This window comes from Rhipicephalus microplus, chromosome X (genome assembly GCF_043290135.1).
Source record: "Rhipicephalus microplus isolate Deutch F79 chromosome X, USDA_Rmic, whole genome shotgun sequence".
In the NCBI taxonomy this organism is placed as follows: Eukaryota; Metazoa; Arthropoda; class Arachnida; order Ixodida; family Ixodidae; genus Rhipicephalus; species Rhipicephalus microplus.
In genome coordinates this window covers 271,883,370-271,901,826 of record NC_134710.1, presented here as the reverse complement: position 1 = coordinate 271,901,826, position 18,457 = coordinate 271,883,370, and the positions used below count along the sequence as shown (strand labels likewise).

General features: G+C 42.7%; 1 protein-coding gene across 4 annotated transcripts in view; it reads left to right on the top strand.

Annotated features, from left to right (window-relative positions):
• The window catches only part of sws (patatin like phospholipase domain containing sws), a 275,614-nt gene that overhangs the window by 92,505 nt on the left and 164,652 nt on the right, over positions 1–18,457 (top strand). For 3 of the 4 annotated variants that reach the window (XM_075879135.1, XM_075879134.1, XM_075879133.1), the window contains exons 15-18: positions 766–901; positions 7,390–7,509; positions 8,785–8,834; positions 12,258–12,321. In XM_075879135.1, the coding sequence (XP_075735250.1) occupies positions 766–901; positions 7,390–7,509; positions 8,785–8,834; positions 12,258–12,321 (370 nt within the window). Of the gene's footprint in view, positions 1–765; positions 902–7,385; positions 7,510–8,784; positions 8,835–12,257; positions 12,322–18,457 lie in introns of all 4 variants that reach the window. The other variant, XM_037414017.2, reaches the window with a different exon arrangement.

Genomic DNA, 18,457 nt, shown 5'->3' with positions numbered 1-18,457 from the left:
TGCCTCGCGTGTTCTCGGTAGCCTCAACTACCGGTCGGCAGCATTTTCTGATCGTGTTCAGCAAGTGTTGCAGGGCCCCTATAAATTTTAAGGGGGGTTTCGCGGCAAAGCGAAGTTCCCATGGTTAGGTGCTTTCACGGCTTAGCATTTTTACATTGTAGTAACACCACCTTTACAAGCAGTGACATGCCAACTAATACACATCTATTTGTTTATTGCGAATACTTCGAAAATATTTTATAACTTAAATTTGAATTGAAGCGAATTCGAATAATCAACTATTCATTCGAATATTCAAAGCATTTGAATATTCGCACAAGCCTAGTATTTTCCAAGTATGTGCAGTGGTCCTGCTTGTCACTGTGATCTGTGAGAGCATTTTGTTCTGTGTTAAAAATTGCATATCATCGTTTCTGTTATCCCATATTCTTTTTACGAAGCTTTTCATCTGACGGATGTAAGGGGCAGTGCAAAGCTTATATTTTATTTTAGAAAAGTGCCCAAGAGCTCTGTTTTTCACAAAAAGTGCTTTGTGGGAAGTATTGTTCTACACAAATTGATGCGAAAAAAATATTCCTCTCCTTTTTTGTTATAGTATCTATGGAATTTGGAGATTGGTGTTACTGGCATGTTTTGATTCTATGCTCCTCTCTGTTTTGATCCTGTGAGCAAACATTTTGAGACAATTTTCATTGTCTTCAAAAGTCATATTCACTGCTTTATTTTTCATCGTTTTTATAATACTCCTGCTTCTTTCATTTGCAGGATTCTGCGCATGAATCCCACAGCAGTACTGTTCATGGCACGGTCTGTGATTGAACGGCTATCACCTTTTGTGCGTCAGATTGATTTTGCCTTGGAATGGGTCTACATTGAGTCTGGCCGAGCTGTCTATAGGCAAGTTTTTATCAGCATTATTCTATAGACAATAGGTCTATTAATTCCTCTGTCTGAACTATAATTTTATCATTCATTGTTGCTGAAGTTTCATTGCGCTCAAGGCTCTGTATAAAAAAAATGCATACAGTTTAGCCTGCTTATAACGAACCTCTATGTAAGGAATTCCTCAATTTAATGAAGTTTTTCTATTCCCTACCATGGCTCCATAGAAGCACATGTATTTGTGACATCTATGTAACGAAGTAACAGAGGGAGACAACCTTGATATAACAAATTTTCTCCACAGACAATCTAGGAATTTCGTTCCGGATTTCGTTACAAGTATGCATCTTCCGCAGGCGCCCTGCCACCAACAAAGCGCAAAGCGACAGTGGCACTTACAGCGCAGCAGGCGAGAGAGAGAGCACTTGTGATCGCGCACGAGTGAGCGCAAGGCGGGCAGGTGGGCCTGCCGCCATTCTTGCTGCTGCGGATGTGCCCCTTCTTTCTCCAAACCAAAAAAAAAAAAAAACTACTTTTGCGCGTGCAGTGCCATGCTGTGTGTAAGCGTCACATACCATGTTTACTCGCATAATGAATGCACTCGTATAATAAATGCACCCCCAACTTCTGTCATCAAAAGCTGGATTCCCCCCCTTCCCCTCCCCCTTCTTGCATAATAAACGCACCTCCTACATTAATCTGCTGCATTCCTGCTAACAGACACCTGGCGCCTTCTCATCCATTGGATCTTTTTTGTTTATTTATTATTATTTTGCCGACCTACCTCAGCTCCCCCCCTTCGCCCGTTGCTGCGTGCCGTATTGTTTTTATTTCTATCTGTGCGCAGCACGTCGCTCGTCTTATCTGTGCGCCACAGTGGGGTTCAGAACGGTTCGAGTGTACAGACATCGCAGCTGATAGGCACACAGTGAGCTGAGTTCTTAAAACAGCCCGTGCCAACTGATGAGCCGCTGTGCCTTGCTCCCTACAAGGCTGTAGATATTAGGCGCCTTCTTTCTTTTCTAACCACTACCACCACCACCAAACGATGCAGGCAGTTTCAAAAATCCGAACCACGTGCACGCCATTTTCGAGCGACGACAACAGGATTTGCTGTCACAAAGGGTCAATAGGCGCTATCGCATCGCAGGTTCCTGGAAAACAAGAAGAGTCATTTGTCGCCCACAATAGACCATGAGGATTTCCACAACATGGTAGCACCCCCGATTCTCGTTTTTATTGTCATCAGCGCGTACAGGAACTTCTCATGTGGAAGCAAGGCGGCGGCCCTATTTTGTCATTAATCTTGTCATCGACGACTTGTTTTAATGCTTTGGGGGGAGGGGGGGGTAGCTCGCTGCAATGTTGGTTACTTGCTACAATGTTAACATTGTCGTGACGGTTGTCGTGCGAGGTTGCTGCGAAGTTGGCAAAGTGCGTCATAGTGTCATAGCGCTTGCTTCTGGCCACCTCTCGAGATCACAGCAGATAGCACTGTTTAGGTTTAACGATTGTGAGAAAAGATAGCCACGTAGAGCTTTTATGGCATGCACAGGCGGCGTGGGGACAACATGGAGAAGACGGCGCCGTAAACAACTGAAGATGAGTAAAGGGAAACAAAGCTGTTTCCAAACAGTGTATGCGTATGTCAATTGCGAAAGGCTAAGTAACCTAACTTTTTTTGCATTACCGTATTTCTTGCTCCTCCCGAAAAAGTTCTCATAAAATTTACCCAGCGTAGTAGACGCACCCCCCAACTTAGCTTCGATTTTTCGAGAAAAAAGAGAGTTCATTAGGTGAGTAAATACAGTACAGTCGCCGACCAATTTTTAAGGCTCCAAAAATTCGGACTTGTTGGATATTTCGGACTTCAAAAGTGTACAGTTGGGGTTCCCGTAGAGTTAATGCATTTTTTCGACTGATTTTTCGGACGAATTCGCCCCCGAAAGTAGTATTTTTCGGACTAAATTGCTTGTTTTGAGCTGCACCACAAACCTGTATGGACGCCGCCATGTTGGATTTTTCGTCGGCTTGACCAAGCTTAGTGGCTTAATTTTAAAATGGCTTTCCTATCTCCAAGATTGGAAAGCAAACGTCTTATTTCAAGTGTGGCAGCTTGGGCTAGTTGGTATGACATGTCGATAGTTATAGCGCGAGAACAGAATGACGACAAAGAGGCAAGGACACGAGCGCTGACAAAAACCATGTGGCACAAAGAGCAATACATGAGTAAGGGAAAAAACAAAGGCACAGAAAAAGACAAAGGAAAGTCTATAAGGAAACGAAACAGAAAAGTAAAGGTAATATAACTACTTGTGCGCACCGAAACCTTCGGGGAACCTTAGCTCTTTCTCAGACAGGGACACGGAGGGCTTGCTAATGCATGACACCTGTTCGTGTGCCATCTGCGCGGCCTCAACGATGACTCGGGTGTGCTCATCCCTGTGCTTGTATAGCGTCACTGTGTCCTTGAAAAGGGACACACAGTTGCACTCAGTGCAGTGCTGAGCAAGAAAACCATCTTTCCCGTTTCTGACATTGTTAGCGTGTTCTCTCAGTCGATCGTTCAGACACCTTTCGGTCATTCTGACATAACAAGCACCGCAGAAAAGGGGGGTCCTATAGACAACTTCCCGGGAGCATGCCACTTACCTGTTTCTATGCTGAACTCTATATTCAGTTGATGACTGCGTTTTCAGGGGGTTTGTAGATTTGGTGAGGCTGATTAATTTTAACGGTGCAGAGAACAGCACACGAACTCCCACACATTTTCTGATTTTCTTGGTCCTGTGTGATATCTGGTGTTTGTATGGAACGACTGAACTTTCACGCTCTGTATCCGTGTTGCTCAGATCCTGTCGCGGCGTCTGCTCTGCCCCATTAGTCCGCAAGATAGTCTCAGAAACGGAAGTGATAAACGCCTTAGGAAAACTCGAAGTCTTAAGCTGGCAAACTTGAGTTTTGAAGCTCGCAGAGATGTTGTGAATGGACGACCTATTTGTGAGCGCTTATGTCCTTTGTGCCCTTCTTGTCTCTTTGTCATCGTTCTGTTCTCGCGCTATAACTACTATCATGTCATATTTCAAGTTTCGGAGGCCATGTCTTCTTTAGAAAACGCAGCACAGGACCATTTTTTTTTTGTCTTCGGTCAGCCATAGTGGTCAGCACTGTCGTCATTGCACCGCACAGGGAGGAGGCGGAGCTGCGAAGTGGTTAAGTGAATGTGCCTGCCACAATGACATTAGGGAGTTTTAGAATAGCGCACCCCTAGCCCATGCGGTGCGGTCGCTGCCACTGCGCATGCATCGTAACGCGAGTTGCCGTTCGCGGCCCCCGCCCGCAGAAAATCTGAAATAGCATGCAGCGATAGCGGCCCGCGAGGCCTGCAAGGTGTTGTCTGTAGCTTCTGTGCTTTTGAGTTTGCGGTCGGGGCAAAAGTCCCTAAACTTTTTCCTAGGGGGAGCAAATGCTATCCTAAAACTCGTAATGCGTCCGCTATACATGCAACGCCTTCAGCACCTGCAAACACTATTCTAAAACTCCCTATTTAAAGACTTCGCTCGTGGGGACGATGACAATTTTGTGCGCGGAGGCCACAGACGGAAGAAATTTTTCGCCAGGTTGTGCCGCAGCCGAAGAGCGGTTCGGATGATGATGACGATCGCCCGCAGCTGTCGGCAGCGGAGATCGCCATCGCGGTGACACTTTTGTTGAGCATTTACGGTGACGATGTCACCTTGGTGCAAATACGGGCTAACCAAATAGCTTCCAAGCGTAGTATAAGGCAAGGCAGAATCACGGACTTTTTTTAAGCCTGCCTGATGCAATAAAGTTCATATTTCTGACAAAAACGAATTTTTCGGACTGTTCGATTTTTCGGACTTTTTTTTTCGGTCCCCGCCAGGTCCGAAAAATCGGTCAGAGACTGTACACCTAAAGATTCATCAGAAACTTTATTCGTAACACTGTATCTATGACAAAACCATTTTTTACTGACTTTGTTATAACCAATAATTCGCTATAATTAATACCTTGGTATAATAAATTTGATAAATCCACGGAAAAATTCATTATAATAAGGACTTCGTTATATGCAGGTTCGGTAGGAAAATTTGCAAAATAAATGCACAAATTAAACATATAAGCGCTTAATGAAAACGTGCATTATGTTTAGAACAGCACTACGCTTGCGGATGTTAGCATGGTGTCTCAGTGCTTGCGTACAGCATGGCGCCTCGGTGCCCGCGACCTGCAACGCTAAACTCTGCGACAGCGAGTCGCTTGCGTTTATGGAAAGCAGTGTGCACTTCAACACGGTCGCACAATGAAGGCGGCAGCGATCAGTGGCCCAACACGTTCAGGTATTGGCCTATTAAAAGCATGCAGTAGGCTTAAAGTGGCCCTATGCCGCAAGCATGCCTGAGCAGATTGCTGGGAATTCCTACTGTGAGAAGGCTTTTCGTCGGCGATAAATCATACTGGCGGGTTTGTCAGTGGTCGCTGCCTTGCCTTCATTTTTTTCCCCAATCATTACCAGCAAAGGCATCATCGCAATCGCGCAGAACTCTGAATACTTGATTGGCCGATCTTCGCCCTTATCAAAATGATGAAAAACTGCTGGTGGCACATTATGGTATTTGCAAGTTCAATGGCTCAGTAAACTTCTACGGCGCAAAATGTTATCGCAGTATGCATTTCGTACACATTAACCGGTAGGTATAAGACAATCACTACGGCTTAAGCGGTCCGCGAATCTATTAGTCTCTATGAGGCTCGGTCGGGCATTCTTTGCAACTATGTTTGAACCATTAGTATGTTTAATGCGGGTACATACTAACGTGGTTTGACTGTAAGATAGATCAGATAAAAAAAAAAATAAGCATTTTTGTCATAACCCAATTAACATGTGTGATGTGTGTGTGTGTGCATGTGTGTGTCATTCCATATCAAGTGTACCTGGCTGATTTTCGACCATCTTTGATCATACTAAAAGAATCATACAGGTATAGGTGATTGTGAGTAATAGTTATTTAGGCGTTACTTGGCAAAAAAAAAAAGTTTGTGATGCCTGGAGGGCATTTCAAACTTTGGGCACCCAAATGAAACTGTGTTCTGATAAATAAATTTGAGCAGTTACAATGGAACAATTATTCCCTTAATCTCAAGTTACTCTTTCATGACAATGATGGTTTATCCATTTTTGTTTCAATTTTATTTATTTCTTGGCTTGGCAGAAAAGTGCAATATGCTCAATGTTTGTCGTTTTTTATAAAAAGCTTTTTTTTAGGGGGTAATGTATTCACATTTAATATTTTATCGGTTTCTATAATAAATTATTAAAATACTTCGATAGTGAATGAAGCACAAACACTGCCAGGATTATTTCGACAAATTTGGGTAAAATAGCATTTTGACTCGCATTGTGGCTTGATTTTCACAATGTAGTGGTCTAAGTAAAAATATGGCTTATATATCATTACATAGTATTTTTCATTAGTAAGGCATGAAGAAAGTTTTAAAAGAGTAGTTTTGTTTTAAAGGAAAAAAATGTTCCAACTGAACAACCCCAAGGTAGTGCAAAGCTTGCCTTTGCCTCGCCTTCCCTGCATAGCACGTCAGTGTGAGTTTCCAGCAGGGACTTTTTGGCCGCGAATAATGCATGTCATACAACTGCTTGTCACTTGTTTTAGTTTTACTGCTGTAAAGAGTGTCAAAAAGGGCAATATTGCTTATTTTATCTAACGGTACCTTTCCCTTCCACCATCTAAGGGTAGGTTATATTCAAGTGCTTCTCAGTTCCAAGGAGCGGGATTGTAAGACAGTCGGATGCCTGGAAGTCAGTATTAGGGCGTTGTTTAAGTTCTAATAATCAATGCACATGGTCTTAGTAATAAATAATTACATAATTTAGGTGTAGCTTACTTAAGCTGTTAGTATATGATGTTTGAGGTATGGTTTCTTACCACTGGTGTGCATAATGAAATGATGTATCCTAAGTGTACACATTGAAGACAATTCGATATTGTGCTCATAAATTACTCTAAATTCACCATTCCCGGTTGTCATTTAAATTGTGTATTTATCTTTTTTCTAATGGTCCTAGGGTATTGGAAATGTTAAAATCATGCCATCAGTACGGGACAGGCTTTTAATTAAAATAGTTCTAGTACCTTCGGACCATTATAAAACAAGAAATGAAACTGCTGAAATCCCTCCGGGAACGGTGACTGAAGTGTCATTTATGGGCACGATATCGAATCATCTCTGACGTGTACTCCTAGGATGTATAATTTCATCATGCACACCAGTGGTAAGCGATCAAGCATTGACCTATACATAAAAGTCATACAAACAGCTTAAGTATACTTAGGTATTGTGAAAATTTGTCAGTTTGCCTAGTCTTGTAACTTTATTCCTTGTGAGCTCACTTCATTTTTTGCTTGTTATTCTAGCCTGCATTATTAATTTTGGCACTTATACAAGTTTCTTGCTTCTGTGTGCAGGCAGGATGAAAAAGCAGAGTCTACAGCAATTGTGCTTAGTGGACGTCTCCGTTCCGTGCTGATAATGGCAGATGGCAAACGGGCAATGGTTGGGGAGTATGGCCGAGGAGACCTTGTTGGAGTAGTATGTATTCCAAATCTTTTTTTTTACTCAATAATTACGTACTTATGGCAAATTCCACTCGTCGAGCGAGAGCAAGTTTTCTTGCTTCGGGGATGGGAAATCGCGTTCCGCTGGTAGATCCGTAGTAAGTTCTAGTTTTGCACTGGTAGATTCGGAGTAACCCACTCCATGACGGAGCATTCGGCATGCTCTATTTTGCAGAGATGGACTTCACCGGAACTTTGAGGAAGTGTTGCCGTCATTTCCCGTACAGTCGAGATGCTAGGTTGTCTTCAGCTTTTTTTGAGGCGGTCTAGTAATCCTGTGCACTTGTTTACATTCCCAAAATTGGAAAGTGGTACCCCTGCTTTCTGCAACTGCGTAGTCGAAATGTGTGCTTTGCAGTGGAGACACAGTTGGCATTGAAACGTAGAGAACTGAAAAGAAAATTGTTTCCAGTATCCGTTTAGCAACGTATTTGTAAACAACTTCTGGAGCAACCTCACGCGGGGCGTTAACGTGTTCCTCTCGCAGATCTGGTTTGGCGCAATCCGAGTGCTCGCTTCAGGATTTCGGCGCCTGCTCGGGATCTGCCAGTGGAATTCGCCATTGCTTAGTTACTTATTTTGAATAAATTGGCGCTCAAATTTTTACAAAGGGTATAGAATGGAGGGAAAATTATTAAAAAAAAGAAATTCTAACTCCACTGAGGGGGGGGGGGGGGGCAGAGGGGTGTAAAAGTGCTATAGGGAAGGTGTGGGCAGTAGAGAAATAGTGTCAAACTCTTACTATTCGATGTTGACTTTAAACAATGGTTATTGTTGCAAGTAAATGACTCGTGGAAGGTAGCAAATGCAATTATTTCATTCTTTGTACAGTTTCACAGTTTTAAAACTCTTGTAGCTTGTGCTATGGTGGTGCATATGCAGGGGTAGATGTTGCTTTTTATTTGGTTCATAAAATCAACAGCTTGCAGAACTAGTTTCTGTGGAAAGTAGTAAGAGTCTAGTATTCATCCCGATTGTCATTACGCTTTTTTGAGGGGGTTTGAGTTGAGTTGCGAGTAGTACAACTGACACATGACTGAAAAAAATAGCAAGCTTGTGCACAGTGCAGGTGTACACCAGAGGGACATACTGATCATTCCTTTAGAATCTCACTGCTGTAGGAAGCAAACACAGGCTTTTTATTTCATATTTCTTGGGGAATAACTTGAGCTTGTTTGTCCTGTTAACATTGCATCAGCATTGAATTATATAGCTTAGGTTAATAGTATAATTAATCCCTTTCCTGCAGGTAGAACTCCTCACCGGAGCTAAAAGAGCAACTACTGTCATGGCAGTAAGGTGAGTGAAGCTTTGTAAATGGGGCTAAAGAATTAAAAGGTGAAATACATGTAAAGTGATCTGAAATTCATCGTTGAATGCTTTTGAAATGCCACTGTTAACAAATTATATGTGGTTTTAGCTAGCTGGCTTATGTCAAGTGTGAACTATGTCAGTGTGCTGCCCTTCTGATGTCATTACACTTCATAATAAACAGTGCCCACAATAATTCTTTAGAAAGAACTACTATAGTGGTATAGATTGTCAGGAGGGCTTGTGTATCCTTTGCTACAAGAGCTGAATAAGTATTTTTTTCAAAACGGCAGACAGACACCAATCTTAATGAACCGGTTGTGCAAAAGCACGTAGCTAAAGTTGACCTCTTCACTTTCTCTGTGCCCATTTTTTATCACAAATTGTAACCAAAAATTGTTAAATTGTCCATTAGGATCTCCGATGGCCAACACGATTTTATTGCTCTGCTAGAATACTCACTCCTACTTGCGTTATCTGTGCATTCCATGCTGTCACCAACCAGAAGACGCAAAATGAAGCACCAATAGAATGAGCTTAAATTAAGCTACATATAGCAAACTTCCATTAAAATGAGCTCTGATAAGATGTATGCTTTAATATAGCGACTAGTGTGGGAACGTTTGGTTGGCTGCTTGCAGGCGCAAGGTAACGTAAGGTAACGTAAGGTAACGCAAGGTAACGTAAGGCTGCTTGCAGGCGCAAGGCAGGCGTAAGGTAAAACAGCAACAGTAAGAACAACCACAAAAAAATGCTTAATACAAACTGATTCTCGTCTAACACAATATTCTGTAGTTACCACAACATTGAACCTCTTATTTTCAGAGTTGTGACAGTGAGATGGCAGCTAGTTAGTTCTGTTACTGGCACAAAGCAATGTCATAGTCACACATGCAGGGACCATATTTAAGTACAGAAAGCTGCGAGACTCTAATATTACCTTGGCCAAATCATCACGACATCACAAATGAAGCCATAATATCATGCTGATTTGTGCAACAGCAGCAAGAAAACTTCTGCCAATTGAATAAAACCAAGCAAGAGTGCTCGAATCCACATTTTTTTATCATACAAAGCAATATAAATGCCCTTTCTTTAGTACCTTTCTTATGTTCGCCTATTTTAATTACTGTTTATCATAACTTTTATTTAGAACCGTCTGACATGTCACTTCTGTTTTGGAGAGAGGGATACTTACAATAAGCCAAACTCCTGGTAACACGAATAAGTTCTCAAGGCCCCTCGAAGTTTGTCATAAAGTTACGGTACTTTTGCCAAGCCAAGCTCGTTCTTGGTTATTTTTACAAGAAATTCTAGGAACAAAGCAGCTCTTTCATTGTACAACAGGAATTACCTAACCTGAGATTGCAAAGACCACATCGTTCAGGCTCTGTTCTGGTTCTTTATGTTGAACTTCACAGTAGCTTATTTTACAGCATTGCCTATAGACTGTTTTACAGGTGGTTTTTAGTGCCGCCATGTTGGGCTGTTAGCCTTTGTGTTTTCCATCTTTAACAACTTAACAAACAATGATATGGTACATGCACATGCATGAAGACGATTGAGTTTATGTATACGATATTTCGTGGCCTTATTAATTCACATCGCACTGTACAAAAAAAAAGTATCAACTTAACATCCCAAGATAGCGCTACCCATGTGTCTTAGGTGAAATAGTCTATAGGCAGTTTTTTTTTTTTCATGTTCTTAGATCATTTTGCAGGAAGCTTTGTTTCTAGTTCTGGCTTTTTTTCTTCATGGCGGAAGGAGCTGGGGAGTTTTTAAGTTGACCAAATACAGTAGACTCTCGATAATTCAAACGCTGATATATAATACTTTTGGTTAATTCAAACAAAATTAAATTTTTTGGTTGGCCCTCTATTTTTTCAATGTATTTTAAAGCCTCTTAAATCAAACTTCATGTTCGGCTAATTCATACTTTTTGCAGTTTCATACCAAAAAATATCTGCTGCTTTCCCACTACTTTTTAAAGGGACACTAAAGTCAAATAACAATTTATATTGGAGTGAAAGCTCAATGTATGACAACATCTAAAATGACACTATTATCAACAACTTGCCCTATTTACGGAGTAATTAAGGTAAATGCACAAGAACAGAAGCGCCGCAGTAGGACATTTTCAAAATGATCCCGATGACATCAGACGAACCACCTTCAATTAATCACTAGTAATCAATCTAACTGCACTAAATAAAGAGCCTTCCATGCATCAAGAGACACAATAAAATGCTTCTTGTTCGTTTTTGTTTGATTCATGGAAAAAAGAACTGCTGGACGTTACTATGGGGAAGGGTGCAAGTGGTTCAAAAATTCAATTTTCGCGGGGTTACAGGGGACAGGTGATGCCATCTAGCGAGGTACAGTTGAAACAAACAATGTTTACAGTCTTGAAGCTAATGGCCGGTAAGTGATCAATGGGCATTGTTGCTGCTGTCGCTCCCGCTGCTTTCGATCTGCTGCTACTAGCGCAGTAAAGCCGGGCAACATTGTGCACGGCAATAGTGATGTGAGTTGGTCTCGTCGGTCCGCTTTTTGAGGCGGGTCATCTGAAGTGCGCTAACCCGATGCGGACCACTACAACGTGATTTTATTTCAAAATAGGCCCTTCCGTGGCACAAAAGTAGCAGTACGAGGTTTCTGGATCGCTATTTCAACAGTCAACGTCAACTTAATAGTTGCCTTTAGTGTCCCTTTAAAAATTTGCGTGCTTATATAATCCTAACAGTCTAAAAAGGAAAAATAAGCGCCTCAGGCCTTCAAGGAAAAAGGTTTTGCTAGTAAACAAATGTTTGAAACAAAGCACACGCATGGTAAACCGTGATGCTTCTCAACTGGTATAGAGAGTTTTGTGCTGAAGGCATATACCTATAGCAAAGAAGCAATTCGCAATTCACCATTTCTTTAAAAAGTCTGATCAGCAGTAAACAGCCAATAAACTTGTGGACCTTACACCTCTGCTTTCTGTTCATTGTGGGCAGTTAGGGTTTAAAAATACTTCAAAAAATTTTAAATGGGATAAAATCACCACCTAATCATAATGTGTGGTGTTGCCTCACCCATAGTCACCTATCTGAAAACTTCTGATAATTCAAACTTCGTGATGATTTAAACTAAATTCAGAGGTCCCTTTGAGTTTGAATTAATGAGAGTCGACTGTATATGGGCTAGGTGTACGACACCCCTTATCTGAAATCTAATAGTAAAGCTTTTGTGCTGCTTTTGCATATTGGTTCTGAGACAGTTACAGATTAAAGCCACTTGAAAGTTGGGGAGAATGCTTCGGCTCTATAAAGTTTTATGTAGTCAGAATATATTTTATTTGTCTCTTGAGCATATGGGAGCATTTTTTTTTTAATGGGTACGTTGTTTCTTGTTTTTCTTTGTTGACAGAGATACTGAGCTAGCTAAGCTTCCAGAGGGCCTTTTAAATGTTATCAAGATCAAGTACCCTGTGGTAAGCACATGTTTCATTTATTTTCACTGTGATTTACATGCGTGATATGTCGCAATTCAATCCATTCTTCTTTTATGGACTATCGGAGGCAGTACAACTGCATGTAGTGCGCCTAAATATTACATTTTTAACTTTCTGCACCAAAATAGTAAAAATGCTTTGAGTGGCACTTCAGCTTGAGTGTGACCTCCAATCGTTCATGTTTAGTTCAGGCTTAGGAACATGGGGCATATTGAAAACCGTTGTCAATGCCATGCCATTCTAGTATGAATTCTGCTGCATACTAATGGGACAATGTGCAAACATTTTTATAGTTTGTCAGGAGCTTATGGCTTATCAGGATCATACATGCAAGTTGGGGTCGTTGACTAAGCATGCTTTGTTAGCTTGGTTATTCAGCATTATGAGGGGTTCTCTTAAATAAATTTTTATGTGTCAGCTAAAAGTGGGAGTGAGATTGAGAGGCAGTTAACATCTTTATTTAGAAGGTAGTTAAGGAGAAGTGTCTTTGTTTAGTCTAGGAAGGTGGAAAAAAGGTGGGCTAGTAGAATGGCTGTGAAAGCATCACTTAGACCAAATTACCACAGTGCTTTGAACGGTTGTGTTTCAGCTCTCCACATGTTGAACAGCCACTGTGATGAAAACTTAGTAGACACAGCGTCAGGTGTACTAGCACTCAAGTTTAAAAAAAAAATTAATTGCTTTGATGTTATTGTACTTAACTTTTTTTACTCTTTTATTAGGAATTTTTTATGGCTGTTTATAGAAATCTCTGCAGTTATAAATAAAGCTTTCAATGTAAACACACGAGTCTTGACCTCTTCAGAATATAAAACCAAGGCACATTTAAAAATATGCATAGAGCTTTGTCATTGAGATATCGACTTAACAAGGGACTAGTAATTGGTTCAGGTTTCAAATAGTGAATACAGAAAATGGACAGGGTGGAAGCATTTGTCTCCTATCCTTTTGTTTTCTTTCTTGATGTGCCAGTTCTCTCTCACTGTGTTAAGTATGCACTGTAAATTTTAGGCTCTCATGTCAAACTTGTAAGGCTATGATCAAAATGTGCGAATTTTGACTGTTTCCTATAGTTTATCCATGACCTTAGTTGGTATTTAATTTTCATAGCTGCTCGTGCATCTTGTTATTCAGAAGTGTGGATATTCTTCGTTTAATCAAATGCGCGGATGTTATATGCAAGGGGCAGCTTATGATAATTGCAAGAAGCCTTACACTTGTTGAGCTTAATTTTCCTGAATGATTATTGATGCAATATTTTGAGTTCCCATTTTTTAGCTTTTATTGAAGATTTGATACCTCTAAAACTGGATAAAAAATGCTGCCAAGCATTAAAGGGCCTTCAGTAATTTAACATATTGTTACGTGATTTAAGCTGACTGAAAGAGGGCATAGTGGGACATACCTAAGAAAGCTGCCTCAGACTGAGAGTGAAGAAGTGGACGTTGTCGGTCAGCTGCGCTCAGGCTGTAGACTGACTACTGTTATTTTCCACGTAACATTTTGGTGAAGGTGCTGGGTGCTCTTATGACAACGGAGCTACGCAGTGGACACCTCCTTAAGTCTGCTACCATGGCTCCGGGTGAGGATACGGCTTCACCACCTACCTTAGCAATGACAGCAACCCGGTACGTCGCCCTGACGCAACCCCGTGATCCCGGTACCTTTACTGGAGAAGAAAACGCGAATGTGCACAAGTGGCTCAGTATGTACGAGCGCGTCAGCAAGCAATATGGCTGGGGCCCAACCGTTATGCTTGCGAATGTCATTTTGTATCTTGACAAGACCCCTCGCATCTGGTTTGAGACCCATGAGCACGAAAGCACAAGCTGGAAAATGTTTAAACAACAGCTCCGCGACCTCTTTGGCAACCCGTTCGGTCAACAGCTTGATGCCCGAAAGCAATTGGCCGTATGTACACAGACGTCCACTGAGCCCTACTTGACTTATATTCAAGATGTCTTAGCTTTGTGTCAAAGGGCGAATCCCAACATGACTGTGGCCGACAAGATTTCGCAAGTTTTAAAAGGAATCGCCGACGATGCGTTCAGCCTGCTTGTATTTACCAACGTAACGACCATCGACGCCGTGATCAGAGTGCCGCCGTCTCGAGCAGGCGAAGAGTCGACGCCTTTTGCAGCAGTTTCAGCGCCTACCCAACACCGCGGCAACGTCGTCTTGCGAAGCCACTCCTTGTCATCCGTCTACGATCGAAGACGTGACGCGCATCTTCCGACGTTAACTCGAGGCCGCTTACCCGGTTGCCAATAAACCGACGTTGCCAGACGCCTCAACGCCAGCTGTCGTCTTGATCCAGGCTGTTGTCCGCCAGGAATTCGCTAACCTTGGTATCCTGTCCACTGCACCCACCCTGATAATACTGGTCCCTCGATAGCTTCTGTGGACATGAGACATCGCCGCCCGTACTCTATTCGAACCAGGAACCCGTCTGAATGGCGAACAGCTGATGATAAGCCAATCTGCTTCCGCTGTGGTCGCGCAGGACACATTGCTCGTTACTGCCGCAGCCAATGGCCATCTATGTCTTCTGGCTCGTATTCTGCTTACAGAAACTCATTTTGTCCACCAAACCACCGTTATCCGACCCGCACTGAGTCTACAGCATTTACTGCGGACTACGGCCACCCTGTCTCGTCGTCGCCACCGCCTCAAAGCCGCTCTTCTCGTTCAAATACGCGTCGCCGCTCTCCCTCGCCATCGTTTAACCACCGTATGTCCCCGGAAAACTAGGCTGCACAGCTTCTGGAGATGAAGCTGCCCTGTCGACCTTACCCAAAAATCCTCTGTTGCCCTTACGTTTGAACCGGAATACCCTAGAAGTATATGTTGATGGCACACCTGTTGAAGCTTTGATAGATACGGGCACTCACGTCTGTATTATGAGTTCGTGTTTTCGTCGTCGCATGACGAAGGTCCTTACGCCCCTCCTTGACCAGTGTCGTCCAAGTTGCAGATGGCGCAATAGTCCCTGTCGCCGGTATGTGCACAGCTGAACTTACCGTAGCCAGTCATCTCATCATCATCATCATCATCATCAGCCTGACTACGTCCACTGCAGGACAAAGGCCTCTCCCATGTTCTGCCAGTTAACCCGGTCCTGTGCTTGCTGCTGCCAATTTATACCCGCAAACTTCTTAATCTCATCTGCCCACCTAACCTTCTGTCTCCCCCTAACCCGCTTCCCTTCTCTGGGAATCCAGTCAGTTACCCTTAATGACCAGCGGTTATCCTGTCTACGCGCTACATGCCCTGCCCATGTCCATTTCTTCTTCTTCATTTCAGCTATGATATCCTTAACCCCCGTTTGTTCCCTAATCCACTCTGCTCTCTTCTTGTCTCTTAAGGTTACACCTACCATTTTTCTTTCCATTGCTCGCTGCGTCGTCCTCAATTTAAGCTGAACCCTCTTTGTAAGTCTCCAGGTTTCTGCTCCGTAGCTAAGTACCGGCAAGATACAGCTGTTATATACCTTCCTCTTGAGGGATAGTGGCAAACTACCTGTCATAATTTGAGAGTGCTTGCCAAATGTGCTCCACCCCATTCTTATTCTTCTAGTTACTTCAGTCTCGTGGTTCGGCTCTGCGGTTATTACCTGCCCTAAGTAGACATAGTCTTTTACAACTTCAAGTGCACTATTACCTATCTCGAAGCGCTGCTCCTTGCCGAGGTTGTTGTACATTACTTTCGTTTTCTGCAGATTAATTTTAAGACCCACCTTTCTGCTCTCCTTGTCTAGCTCCGTAATCATGAGTTGCAATTCGTCCCCCGAGTTACTCAGCAATGCAATGTCATCGGCGAAGCGCAGGTTACTAAGGTATTCTCCATTGACTCTTATCCCTAACTGTTCCCATTCTAGGCTTCTGAAAACCTCCTGTAAGCACGCGGTAAATAGCATTGGGGAAATTGTGTCCCCCTGCCTTACACCCTTCTTGATTGGTATTCTGTTGCTTTCTTTATGAAGCACTATGGTAGCAGTTGATCCCCTGTAGATTTCTTCCAGAATGTTTATATATACTTCATCTACGCCCTGATTCCGCAGTGTTTGCATGACGGCTGATATTTCCACTGAATCAAACGCTTTCTCGTAATCTATGAAGGCTATGTATAGGGGTTGGTTATACTCTGAGCATTTCTCTATTACCTGATTGATAGTATGAATGTGGTCAATTGTTGAGTAGCCTGTTCGAAATCCTGCTTGTTCCTTTGGTTGATTGAATTCTAATGTTTTCTTTATTCTGTTAGCAATTACCTTTGTAAATAGCTTGTATACTACAGAGAGCAAGCTGATCGGCCTGTAATTCTTCAAGTCCTTGTCATCTCCTTTCTTATGTATTAAGATGATGTTAGCGTTCTTCCAAGACTCTGGTACTCTTCCCGTCAGGAGACACCTCGTAAACAGGGTGGCTAGTTTTTCTAACACAATCTGTCCTCCATCTTTCAGCAGATGTTACCTGATCCTCACCAGCAGCTTTGCCCCTTTGCATGCTCTCCAAAGCTTTCCTGACTTCTTCTATCATTACTGGTGGGGTGTAATCTGGGTTACTGCTAGTTCTTATAGTATTAAGGCCGTGGTTGTCACGGCTACTGTACAGATCTCTGTAAAACTCCTCTGCTATTTTAACTATCCTATCCATATTGGTAGTTATTTTGCCTTCTTTGTCCCTTAGTGCATACATCCGACTTTTGCCTATCCCAAGTTTCCTCTTCAATGCTTTGACACTTCCTCCGTTTTTCAGAGCGTGTTCAATTCTCTCCATGTTATACCTTCTTACATCGCATACCTTACGTCTATTAATCAACTTCGAAAGCTCTGCCAGTTCTATTTTGTCTGTTGTACTTGACACTTTCATGATTTGACGCTTCTTAATTAGGTTCTTTGTTTCCTGGGAAAGCTTGCCAGTGTCTTGTCTAACTACCCTGCCTCCAACTTCCACTGCACACTCCGTAATGATACTCGTTAGATTATCATTCATTGTATCTACGCTAAGGTTCGTTTCCTCACTAAGAGCCAAGTACCTGTTCTGCAGCGACACTCTGAATTCCTGTACTTTCCCTCTCAGTGCTAGCTGATTGATTGGCTTCTTGCGTATCAGTTTCTGTCGTTCCTTCTTCAAGTCTAGGCGAATTCGAGACCGTACTATTCTATGGTCACTGCATCGTACCTTGCCAATCGCTTCCACATCCTGCACGATTCCAGGTTGTGCACTCATTATAAAGTCTATTTCGTTCTTATTTTCGCCATTAGGGCTCCTCCATGTCCACTTGCGGTTTTCTCGTTTTCGGTAGAAGGTATTCAAAATCCGTAAATTATTGCGTTCTGCGAATTCTACTAGTAGCTCTCCTCTGGCGTTTCTAGTACCGATGCCATAATCTCCTACTGCCTGGTCTCCAGCCTGCTTTTTCCCTACCTTTGCATTAAAGTCGCCCATCACTATAGTATACTGTGTTTTTACCTTACTCATTGCCGATTCCACGTCTTCATAGAAGCTTTCAACTGAAGCGTCATCATGGCTGGATGTAGGCGCGTAAGCCTGTACTACCTTCATCTTGTATCTTTTATTCAGTTTAATTACGATACCTACCACCCTTTCATTAATGCTATAGTATTCCTCTATGTTGCCAGCTATGTTTCTGTGAATTAGGAACCCCACTCCCAGTTCTCTTCTGTCTGCCAAGCCCCTGTAGCAAAGGACGTGCCCATTCTGTAGCACCGTATAGGCCTCATCTGTCCTCCTAACCTCACTGAGCCCTATTATATCCCATTTAACACCCTCTAGCTCCTCGAATAGTACAGCTAGACTTCCCTCACTAGATAAGGTTCTAGCATTAAACGTTGCCAAGTTCAGGTTCCAATGGCGGCCTGTCCGGATCCAGAGATTCTTAGCACCCTCTGCTGCGTTGCAGATCTGACCGCCGCCATGGTCAGTTGCTTCGCAGCTGCTGGGGACTGAGGGCCGTGAGTTATTTGACGTAAGCATGTGGGAGGTAGTGGCCAGATACTGCACCAGGGTGGCCAATCCTTCTCTGGTGAGGGAGTGCGTTCTCGGCGGTGTTTGCCAGTGAGGCCGCACCCCAGGCCTCTTAATGCAGTTCC